This window comes from Spodoptera frugiperda, chromosome 27, assembly GCF_023101765.2.
Source record: "Spodoptera frugiperda isolate SF20-4 chromosome 27, AGI-APGP_CSIRO_Sfru_2.0, whole genome shotgun sequence".
In the NCBI taxonomy this organism is placed as follows: domain Eukaryota; kingdom Metazoa; phylum Arthropoda; class Insecta; order Lepidoptera; family Noctuidae; genus Spodoptera; species Spodoptera frugiperda.
Window position 1 is genome coordinate 2,022,927 of NC_064238.1, and position 12,199 is coordinate 2,035,125.

Consider the following 12,199-nt stretch of genomic DNA (forward strand, 5'->3'; position numbering starts at 1 on the left):
ATAAAAAAAAGAAAAAAATAAATAATTGATAGTGATGACTGGTTGCGCCGCCGTGGTGTCTCGGTGAAATATAGCTCTTAAAGTAGGTTGTACGTAGGTACAATATAGGTTGACATTTCTTTAATTGCCACTCACAAGGTTAACAAGATAATACTCGACAAATAACCAATAAAACCTTTTTCAAAATTGCATCAAACAATAGCCACACGAGCACATATCAATACACAACAAACAATGAAAATTCATCAATCCCTCTAGAAATTCACGCAGGAAATTACAGAGCATTAATTATTGACAGTACACAAATGAAATGCAACGTACAACGTAACAATACGGACATAATAACGAGCGTGTAGCAGCTTCTGCAACTGCTACAGTAGCCGGTACTGGCCGCAACAATAAGCTTTGTGCACTGAGACTAAACGGAAATTACTTCGAGCAAGTTTATCTACAGGTGCAAGCAGTTTGTTGCTTGTTACAGTTCATTTTGGGATTGGATAAGTTTATCCCTTTGTTCTAGGTATGGTGCGTTATAACTATTATAATAACATATACACATATACAATACATAAGCTCACAACTGTCTCCCATGGGGCTAGGTAGAATCTTACATACCTCTTTGGCTTCATTAACAGCCATCAGTCTTTTTATGTTTGCTCGTCGGTTAAGAGTACTTTTAATATTCTCTATATTATATCCATCTAAGGCGCCCTCTACCGACGGCCACAAAACTACTGATCTGGTATTTTGATATTTTTTAGTACAATGAGAAAGGGCTAGATTTAGATGTTTTGAACTAATCCATTGATGGTTTTGTTGGACTTTTTACTAAAATCAGTATCGGTTATTGCATAATTATTATAATTTTTTGATTGATTTGATTTGGAACAAAAATACGTTATTTTGTGTATGTATAGAAATAAGTTCTCCGTAGTAATGAATTATTCGTAAAATTGGTTGTTTCTTGAATAATAAGAAAACTTTAATAAATAAAGACCTAATGTATTATTTCTGAAAACGACGAATCCAGTCAGTCCGTTGAAACTTTCATATTTCATCGTAAAGATTTTCGTTCTTTGTATTTTTACAAAACCGTAATGGACAGTACATCCCGGCGAAGAAAGAAAAATAATGAAATGAAGATGCGATGGTCTAGAAAGTTCGGGAAACTTCGTTGAAATGTTTTAGTAAAATTTTCTAGCGAAACAACGATTTTTTAATAAAAAGTCAGCTTTAAGTGTATTACGAACAGGGTACGGTGGACTAAAAGTCAAAGAAAGCAAGCTAATGGAATACAAATGGCTGTTTTGCTTATATTAGAAAATCCATCAATATCTGAAGCAACAGTACAGTGTCCATCGCATTTATAATGAGCTGGAAGAGACCGGGGCTTTGTGGACTAATTAACTGGAGCTTTGCTGAAATATTACAGTCTTAATGGAATGTCTTATGAGCCAATTATATTGGAGACTAGAGTATTTTAGCTCTGGATAGTAACGTAGGTTATTTACAATCCTTTTACGTAATTAACTTCACACATTACTTTTAAGAAAGCTTATGTTCATATATTATTCATCATATTTGATAGAGATATTAATAAGCAACGAATTTAGATATTTCGAATTGTTTATGTGTTTTTCTAAAGCCATTATTTTTATTAACTGTTTACCACCTTAACTTTATATTAATACCTAACAGATATTCAATACATCAATGCTGACTTACCCTAGTGTAATAACAGCTATTTAACCTCAACTCCAAAATTATTTATCGAGTCTTTAAAAAATAACCTTTTCATGAGATTAATGAACCAAGAGAAATATACATTGACTTTTAAAATTTAAAAAAATTCTCGGTACTTTAATCGTAAATGAATTAAAACTTTAAATTCCCATTCCATGCAGTTTAATTCTTTGTTGAATTGGAGCTGTATCCATTACCGTTCGCGTGATCATAGCCAGTAGATATTGTGTTCCTAAAACATAGTCGTTCGGGCAAACTCTACAATCCGACAACATTTACATTATACACTGATGGGGTATCGACGATATAAAAGGTACGAGAATAAGGTTAGCAATAAACTATGCTATTCGGTTTCCTAACGGTCTGTAGTTTTGGTTGTCGTTAAAATATCGTAGTGACTGCATTTTAAAGTATACTGTGTGTTTACTGTTACTGTATTTACTGTAATTTGATGATAGGTAGTGGAATTTATATTCATTCAGATATTGTATTATGTACTAAGTAAGTACTAATAAACAAGCTATCAATAAATTGCTATCATCCTTCAATACGAACTAATAGTACGTCACGTAATTCTGTCTTTTGCACACATACTGTTATTGACAGTAACATAAATTGAACTGCATCAGCATCTTACCCTGCAGAACAGCAATTTACGGGAACTTTGCATTTACAGTTGCAGTGACATCTTGAGATTACTAAAAAATCTAATGTAAAAAAACCAATCAAACTACACTTTGGCTGTACATATACATATAGGAGAAAATTACAAGAGGAAATCCTAGTGTGGCACAAAGTTTATACTAAACAGAAAGAAAAAAAATCTATTTTTAGTAAGTTAACCAATGGCAGTCATTTTCCAATTTTCAGCAACGGAATCAAAAAATGCATTTCATAATCGCTTGATAGGATTATGTCGATGAAAAATTAAATCAATTTTATTTTATAGGCGAGATCGGTTCGTGTGTCCAGTCACGTCTATTATTCAAATCACAAATGTGAGTACGGGTAAATTTCATTTCAGGGATCGAATGTTTTTACAAATTCTGCTAAATAAATAATGGTTCTGTTATTTTCTAATTGTTTCCCTATCACACACGAAATCACAAACGAATTCAATCAGACTCATCGTCGGTATTTTGATAATAAAAGTAGTGAAAATGTTTAATTTGTTTCCGATAAAATTGATTTTCGTAAAATCATTAATTTTGCTTGATTGTAATTTAAACTGTTACTTCAATTATTTATTTACATGATTGTTATTTCAGGCTAATAAATGTTTGTATGTCGAATTAAAAGTGTCTCGATACTAAATACATAGATACATATGTATGTAGCCCACTTCGAAAAACAAGACATAATAGGGTAGATGACTAATTTTTATTTCTCTCTTCTTCCGTCTTGTAGATTATTTTAAAATATTAGACACGTATTTTTTATTTTCTTACGGAAACAAATACTTTCGAAGATATATCGATTTGAAATATCGCGTGACGTCACTTTAGAGTACGTTTTATACTGAAAAGTGACGTAGTTAGCTCCCACTCCTAAACTTTGATTCGTATTATCTCAGTATTGTTATCTTATACGACAAAATAAAAAAATACGTGTCTAATATTTTTTCATTACCTAACTGACGGACTAATTGGATTTTAAATTTTCATACCCCGTCATCATCCCTATTTAATTATTATGTTATCGGCTTACTCACGTAACTGTTTGACGAGGAACTTGACTAGTTTCAATCCATGCTAAAGGCTCATATTTATGAGCAGCATTCCGCGCACACGACTCGAGTTTCGCGCCTATCGCGCCCTGTTGAGTGTCGCGTGTGTAATTCTCTCTCTCTCACGAAAGTTATAATAATAAGACATAATTTTATATTCTTTACTATTTACTCGTACATTTCTCTTTTATTATTATTAGAACTTATGACGGGATATTTACCATGTTTATTCACTTTAGTGAGTTTCCGATATTTCGGCACTGTTGCAAGCGCCATGATCACGGATTAACTGGAAACATGGTAAATATCCCGTCATAAGTTCTAATAATAGTATTAGTGACCATATCAGTTTAAAAACTTATATCTCTTTTATTCTTTACTAACTCTGTAATATATTTCACAGTACCAGAAACAAAGTTCGACATGATTCAAGACCGACTGGATGACAAGTACCTGAACATCATCTGCTCCGTGGAAGGGGTCTACCCAAAACCAGAACTGGTCATCTTAGCTGGAAACAGGTATATTTCTTTCCTTCTTTAAAAAAAAAACGTTGCCCCGCACTAGGATTTTCTCCTGTGTCGTGGGTGCGTTTACAAACATACAAGTTCACATATACATGACACCCAGACCAGAAACGATAATTTGTGGATAATTTTTTAACGTTCTAAGTTAATTTCTTCTTCTGGCTTTAAAATAAGATTGTGACCAATCAAGTAAATATACTGTTTATGGTAGTAGGTATAGGGAATTAATCATTTAACAAAGAATTACGAAAGTGTATGTTTTATATTATTTTATTTAATTTTAAAACATTGCCCCACATTAGGATTTTCTTCTATGTCGTGGATGCGTCGTTTACCAACACACAATTTACCATGCACTTGACACCCAGACCCGAAACAACAATTTGTGAATCACTCAAAGAGTTGCTCCGTGCGGGAATCGAACCTGCTACAATTTGCTCGGCAGTTAGTTGCCCAGCCACCACGCCAACCGTGCAATCTATTATATTATATTATATATCTATTTAACAATTAGCGTTCCATAGTCTATGAGAGACAAGCGTAAAGTTATGTATGTATGTTCGATGAAATGCGGTTCATAGATTACATATAATATACTAAGTCATGAGCAAAATGTCTCAGAGATATAAATCCATATCTTCAGGTCTTAGTACATCAATAGGAGAGCAACGATCAAAGCATATCTGAACATAACTGCTACACAGACACCGGTATATCAAGCTACCCTAATATGTCAATTTCCTTTAAACCATTTTTAACCTTATCGTTCTGCTTTAGAGTTGAAAATCTATTGACTGGATGGTGACCTATTGCAGTGACATCTGTATACCGCACGACTTGAGATGTCATGCTAAATTGTACCTTCAAAGCTTGTTCTATGATTTCTGTATCGCGATGCAAATCGTCTTACACATGAATTATATCTAGATATTTTTGTGAAACCTTTGAGATTGCCTTGCTACAAGTTCATGTTCAGTTATCAGTTATCAAGAATGCAGGTTGAATTTGACTGCACGGTTGACGTGGTGGCTAGGCAACTGGCTGCCGCGCGGTTCGATTCCCGCAAGGAGCAACTCTTTGTGTGATCCACAAATTGTTGCTGTTATAGCAGCGGTAAGTCCCCTCTTTGAGGAGTGGCTAGAGAGGCGTCACGGCGTCCTCACCTACCGCCTGACGCAGGTGCTTACCGGACACGGAAGTTTCGGTAGGTACCTGTTTCGGATTCGGCGGGAGGAAACGCCCGGGTGTCGGCATTGCGTGGATCACCCGGAGGACACGGTGGAGCATACAGTAGCGGTGTGCCCTGCATGGGCTGAGCACCGCCGTGTCCTCAGGGATGTGATCAGCGACGGTGACCTCTCGCGTCCGGCTTTGGTTCAGACCATGGTGCGGAGCGAGGGGGAATGGGACGCCGTCTCCTCCTTCTGCGAAGCAATCATGCTAGCTAAGGAGGAGGCGGAGCGCGTGAGGGAACGATCCTCCTCACGCCCCAGCCGCCGCAGAAGACACTCCGGGCGTCGGGGATCGCGTGACGATCTCCGGCCACCGTAAGTGCGGGTCTGCGGACGGCGAGTAAGGGTAGCTCGCCGCCCGACCACAACCAGACCCGTGCGTACGGCGCGTCGCGTACCGCGCGCGCCTCAAAGAGCCAGACCACCTCAGATGGGGCCCAGTTGGGCTGATGCCTGATCCGGAGCTGCGGACAACGTAAAAGGTTACCGGGGCTCCGGCTCAAAGCAGAAGAAGGAACGGGGTGGTTTTTAGTCAGTAAGAGTCTGACACTCCCTCCCGCCTCACCCAAGGCGGGGGAAGTCATTGGATGATTTTCCCCCCTCAAAAAAAAAAAAAAAAAAAAAAAAGGGTCTAGGTGTCATGTGCATGTGAAATTGTATGTCTGTAAACGCATCCACGACACACGAGAAAATCCTAGTGTGTAGCAATGTTTTTAAAAAAAATGTCTCTTTTAAGTGGTCAAATATCAGAACATATTTTATATTGTTATTATTTAATAGGATATAAATGTGGGTGTAAGAATTATTAGCTTTTTTGTAGTGTTCTCCCACCTTATTTTACTTTACCTAAGTTCATATTCCTTCTCAGAATAGCCAAATAGGTAATATGGCAGCCTCATCTGGCTTTCTAGGCGTTTAAAAATTGGGACATTTTTTTAAATCATCTTTTTACTACCTACGCACACACACCTACGTGAAATCTCCTAAACAAACTAATCTTACGTGGGTTGAAATAGACTGAGCTCAAATAGCTTAGGTAACTCTTTATTCCGATAGCAGAACGAAACGTAAACAACATATGTAAAAAAAAAGGAAAATAAATACAGAATTTATGTATGTTACCAGTGATAACTAATATTAACATGTAAATACTGTATTTACATTCGAAAAACCTAGTTTTTCTTTATATACCTTACCTAACCTACTTCTAAATAAATAACAAAAAACAGCCTCTAACTCTAACAATACTCCCAAACCTGTCTAGACGCTATTGACAATGTAAATAAGGTTCAAAATTAATCACAAAACCTCTTACACGAGTCTGACAAATAAAATGTAAACAGAAAATCATTTCGAATATGATATAGTGGAAAATAAATTCCAATGAATTGGTTCCGAACAGGCACAACGGCTGAAACTTCCGGACGTCCGATTGGTTCTTGAATAATACCGGATACGATCACTTGAACGTTCCTCAATCTTGAAACATACGACAGGATATTGCTGCAAGACACGCTTTGTTGTTGGAAAGACAATGGCATGTAGTATTTTTATTTCATTGTTCAAGTTTGTGATATTTTTATATGAACATCTTGAGTATGAAACGTCATACAATTTGTCTTAAATGATATGTGATATGATATATTATGATATGTTCTACGTGGAGGACCAAGGGGGAGGCCTTTGTTCAGCAGTGGACGTCTCTCGGCTGATGATGATGATGATATGTGAAAGTTGCAGTTTCGAAATATTTGCTTGATGAACAACAGGATCTCAAATAAGGACAAAAATTAATGTTTTTTTTTTTACACCGAAAATCCATAGAAAATTAAAACTTTCACGGTTGAATATCCGTCATCTACCATACAATAAGTATTATTTTTAGATATGAAGATACATCTACGACATTTAATTTTGCTTCTGTTATATTATTATCCCGAAATAAATAAATACCTAAAATCATCTCAACAGTACCGTTCAAAATGTACTTCCCTATAACATCCGCCTTAGAAATTTTAGACTGAATAATTTGGATGCTCCGTGAGAGTTGGCTAACAACCCCGACATCGGGTTTGCGATCACATACCCACCCGAGTGGATTTAGTTTGTCGTACTGATATTACCTCCACTCTATAATCCTGGTACGATGTATTCGTACGAAGGCAAGTAGCCTTTAATCTTCCTCTGCCTTGTAGGCGAAATACGGATATGAAGATTTTTTACAATGTTCATTTTTTTCTGCTGATGTTAGGGTGTATAGAAAGGGTACTTGTTTGGTTTCCTTTTGACAAAATGTGTGTGCGAATTTGAATTTGTTTTTAGATAGGATAATATTTGGGAATTTCGGTACGGTAGTGCTGTCAATTTTGAGTAAATATATTCTTGAGTAATATTTAATTGTCTCTGTTTAGCAGGTAATCAGATTGAACAAAGATATTTGTTCATATGCTTATGATGTTATGATATTTGGGATCTATGACTTCTTCTTTTTTAAACTAGCTTAGTTTTCTGGGACTTTTAAATATCAAGTACAATACATCTTATCTTACAATTACATCTACAAACAAACATCACAAAACAGTTTAACATACAATCTCGAATCGAAAAACACTTTTATTATGCCCCAACAAACAATAAGAATATCGACCTTATAACATACCAACTAAAAGGAACTATCACTCTTTTTCCTTAACAGATCTGGCAAAACAAATGTTTGTTCAAACAATGAAATCTGTCTACAGGCCACTGAACGCTAAGTCGTCGATCAAAGTCATCGAGGGCCGGTACACAGCACTGACGAGTTCAGTCGTGAGGATAGACGCTCTCCCCCCAACCGTGGAGATCCTCTGTGACATGCAAGTTCCACTCGCCAACTATTATAGCAGAAAGAGGGATATATTTTATAGAGGTGAGTTTTTTTTTAATCGTAGTTTTGACCGAGTCTTTTAAGTTTATATTCGATCAAGAAGTTAGATGCAGGTCACTTCCAACCAGCCTATCTGGATGTCGTTGGGAGAGGCTTATGTTCAGCAGTGGACGTCTTGTATCAAATGATATTTCAACAAAATGTATGGGAAAATACAATTATGTATCTATTTGACGATAAATCTAGAACGATGAAAACGATTGACTTGTAAGATCTACGAATGTTGTAGTTACAGATTATACATAACTTTATAATTGCAATATAGTACCTTGTTGCATAATAAATTGCACAGATTTATCTCCTATACATACATATTCTAATATATGAGACATTATATCAATAACAAGCCTGTTATCGCAGACAAAGAAGGCAACAAATAAAAAATATAATAAAATATAACAATGTACTTTCTCCATACAAATCTTACCATAGGAAAATTCTCCTGAACGTTTTGAATGAACTTATTCATAGGAATCAATCCACATGCGACATTCATCATCAAAGGAGATATAACTCCACATTATGACTTGGCAATAAGTCCTATAATTGCTTGCTATGAATATAAATACAAAAGACACTTTTTTATTGAAGGCAGTCTTATTATTACTCATTTCTTATTCTGATATTGGTAGCAATAAATCTTACGATCCAATAAGATGAATAATATTTAATCGTATCATCTGGCAGTGAGTAGAAATCATGAGGTAAAATATATGGTCTGCTATTAGAAAGACCTCAGTCCAGAGGTGCAGTAGTGGACGGAAACGGGAGGCTGATGATAATATCATCCGGGCGCTTACTCTTTAAACCAATCTCAATATCAATGCAATTTTAATCCAATAAAACGTCAATAATTATTCAAAATCAAAACTATACAACCCCAATCATAGCTTTTAAATAAAATAGCATTCAGAGTACGGGATATAAAGACTCAATACCATTTAGTTCATTCAGTAGCTACGCAATAGGTAAGGTTGCAATGGGTACTAGTGTTGCAACTCAAGAGTACGCAATTTCACAATATCAATATCGATCCATCAGAATTGGATTCAAAAGATGGATTCAAACTCCCTAAGGTCGAAACAGCTCTCAAAATTCATAATATAATTTATTTGTTTACTTTTGTTATAGATCCACCATTGTCTTCGACTGAGATACCCAATTTGAAACAAGTGGCGCCTGACTCAGGTGAGGAATATTTTACTTCTTTTTTCCTATTTATAGGAGTTACCCTTGAAAATTGATGTTGTATATTTATTGTTTCGATTGACGCATCTTTAAAAATGACTTGATGTTTATTGTGTTATTATGTTTGTTGCCGTGCCCTAACCGGGTTTCATATTAAAACTAATCTGCCAATGTACCTAATGAATGCAAAAAAGTCTGGTTTTAACTTTTTATTGATTAATCTTTTTAATATTTCTTACAGGTCACCATCTTGCATCAACATCAGCTCTGATCATCACATCATTAGTCATCAACTTACTCAGATTACAAGCAACTTGACAGAATAAGTTAAGATTATTTATGTAAATAATAACTTATAAATAAATTGTCACCTTAAATAGCTGCTGAAAGTATGTTGTTTAGAGAGATTTGACTTAAAACAAGTTAATACTTAAAGTTCATGCAGATGATTGCAATTTTTAATCAAAAGATGGCATTAGTCTAATATATTTTTGTAAATACTTAATAGTATATGTGCTTTTATATAACATTTTACAATTGTAATTTCCAAAAGCTAAATAAATACAAAATAATAAGTGTAATTAAAAACAATAAATGGCTATCATCCAAAGAAAAGTAAATACGTTCCAAAAGAAATGGTTAATCTACACAAAGAGTAAACTGGGCCTTGATTTTATTGAAATTAAAATTAAATGGCCTGAATAGTAAACATATGTAAAGACATATTTTTTATGGAAAATTCGGGTGCTTTTCCACCATAGAGACGTACTATGTAGTTATCCTACAACGATGTAGTAGCTAAGCGATACTAAGCTATGTAGTAGTGCAATGGAGTGCTCACGTAGCTGTGCGAGGAAGATGCGCAGTTCGAGTACGCGATCCACGTTACCATCCGTAGCAAAACATAACTTAGCTGTGTTCTTTTCCGCCGGTGCTGTGTACCAATGAATATGATTGGTGGAAGCCAAACGCATCTACAGCAACGTAGCATAGCATATCTCTGGTGGAAAAGCAGCTTTCGACTCAGATTTCCATTAGACTCATAATTTTATGTAAAAAGTATGTACTATAATCTTATATAATATATTAAAGCAATAAATAATATAATGTATAAACTAGTGTGTGTTCACAATAAAATAAAACTTATCGAATATTTTCTGGTTGTAAATAAATATAAGAAATAGGTATATTATCTATTTTTAGACATGTTCTGAACATTCCAAAGATAAGTTTTATCTAGTCTTTAAATAAAATTTTGTATTAAATATGAGTTTGTATCTTTTTATTCCCCTGTTACTACTACTACTGACTACACGCTTGGTGCGGTGGTTGGGCAACCTAGAGCGTACTAGATTTCCGGACGGAGCAACACTTTGTGCGCTCCACAAATTGTTGTTTCGGGTCTGGGTGTCATGTCAATGAACTTGTATGTTTGTAAACTCACCCACGATACAGGAGAAAACCCTGGTGTGGGGCAACGTTTTCGAAAGTTTGTGAATTTGTGTGTATGTTTGTTACTTAATCACGTCAAAACAGCTGAAGAGATCGGGATGATTAAATATCATCCAAGAACAAGGGTAGACTATAGTCTGGAATAACTTACTTTTTATCTCACAAAAACGTAGGCAAAGTTGCTGGCAGACGTAAGTATTTCAATAAGTACGAATCTACTTCAAATACCTCACGATGTTCCTGAAAATCTCAAACTAACAGCAATAACCTAGTTACAAACTAACAACAAACAGTCATACAGTTATTTATTTGTATGCTAAACCAATTTAAATGTACAACAAAATAAAACTAGGCATGTGTTCAGATACACCGCAACAATCCCAACTAGCATAGGCCAGTGGAACTCGTTAAAAAGTTCAACCAAACATATACACAGAACAAGCTATGCAAAACCAGTGTAAACTGACCTTTGAATGTGTGAAAAGATTGAACAAAGCGAGACTAAGATAAACTGGTTATGTATGGCTTGATGTGAAACCGTGTGTGCGTATACACCTACTCTTTTCTGTCAAATTCCTATATTACATTTATAACTTTATTCTTTTGAAATAAAGTTGAAAATACAATGATAGAAATAACAGATTGGAGTAGCTTGAAATGCTGGCGTTTGAACATAGTCCTGAAATATTTTGATCCAATTTACATGGGAATACATGATATGCGGTTGTTGTTGTTACTTTCTATTAAAAATGCAATTTTAATATACGATAGTTAATCATGAAGTCTTTAGATGAACATAGTTTATTAATACCGAAAGCTGAAATGTCCGATTTTTTAGTACAAAATTAAATAAAAGTAGGTGCTTATAGCATTGGAGTATTGGATAAACATGTCCTATATTTCAATAATACCAGCCAACAGTTGTATTTATACAAAACTTCTGACCACGAACAAATAAAATAGAAACATACGTTACGGACCAAAGTACTATCAAACCATTGTCACACAATTTCCTTCGAACGCTCAAAGGACTCAAGCTTACGTTTGCATAACAGTAATTGGCAGATGTATGGGAAAGCTTCGGACGTTATTTCCCACGCCGCGTGTTGTGGGACAATGACTTTTTTTTCAACCAATCCAATCCTTTTGGACGCAATACACTCCCGTGTGAATTGGACGCGAGCCACCACCTGCTACTCCTGATAGGTCCGCATCAATTCTGATGGCCATGTACCGAATATTTGAAATTGGATGCCAACATGACACCGATACTTTTAACGGGCTCGGTGTGGAAACATCGGAAATATTAAATTTACATGCATCAATTTTGTTTTTTGAAAGCCAACCCTAAACATACCTCTAGTCAATACACCATTTTGGTTAAAACGTATAGAATAGAATAGAA

At 35.4% G+C, this 12,199-nt stretch overlaps 1 protein-coding gene across 1 annotated transcript in view; it reads left to right on the forward strand.

Annotated features, from left to right (window-relative positions):
* The window catches only part of LOC118263654 (uncharacterized), a 28,744-nt gene extending 18,162 nt beyond the window's left edge, over positions 1–10,582 (forward strand). The window contains exons 4-7 of the mRNA XM_050705451.1: positions 3,873–3,990; positions 7,970–8,136; positions 9,286–9,342; positions 9,584–10,582. Coding sequence (XP_050561408.1) covers positions 3,873–3,990; positions 7,970–8,136; positions 9,286–9,342; positions 9,584–9,660 — 419 coding nt within the window. The 3' untranslated portion in view covers positions 9,661–10,582. The remainder of the gene's footprint in view (positions 1–3,872; positions 3,991–7,969; positions 8,137–9,285; positions 9,343–9,583) is intronic.
* Positions 10,583–12,199: the final 1,617 nt, after the last annotated feature.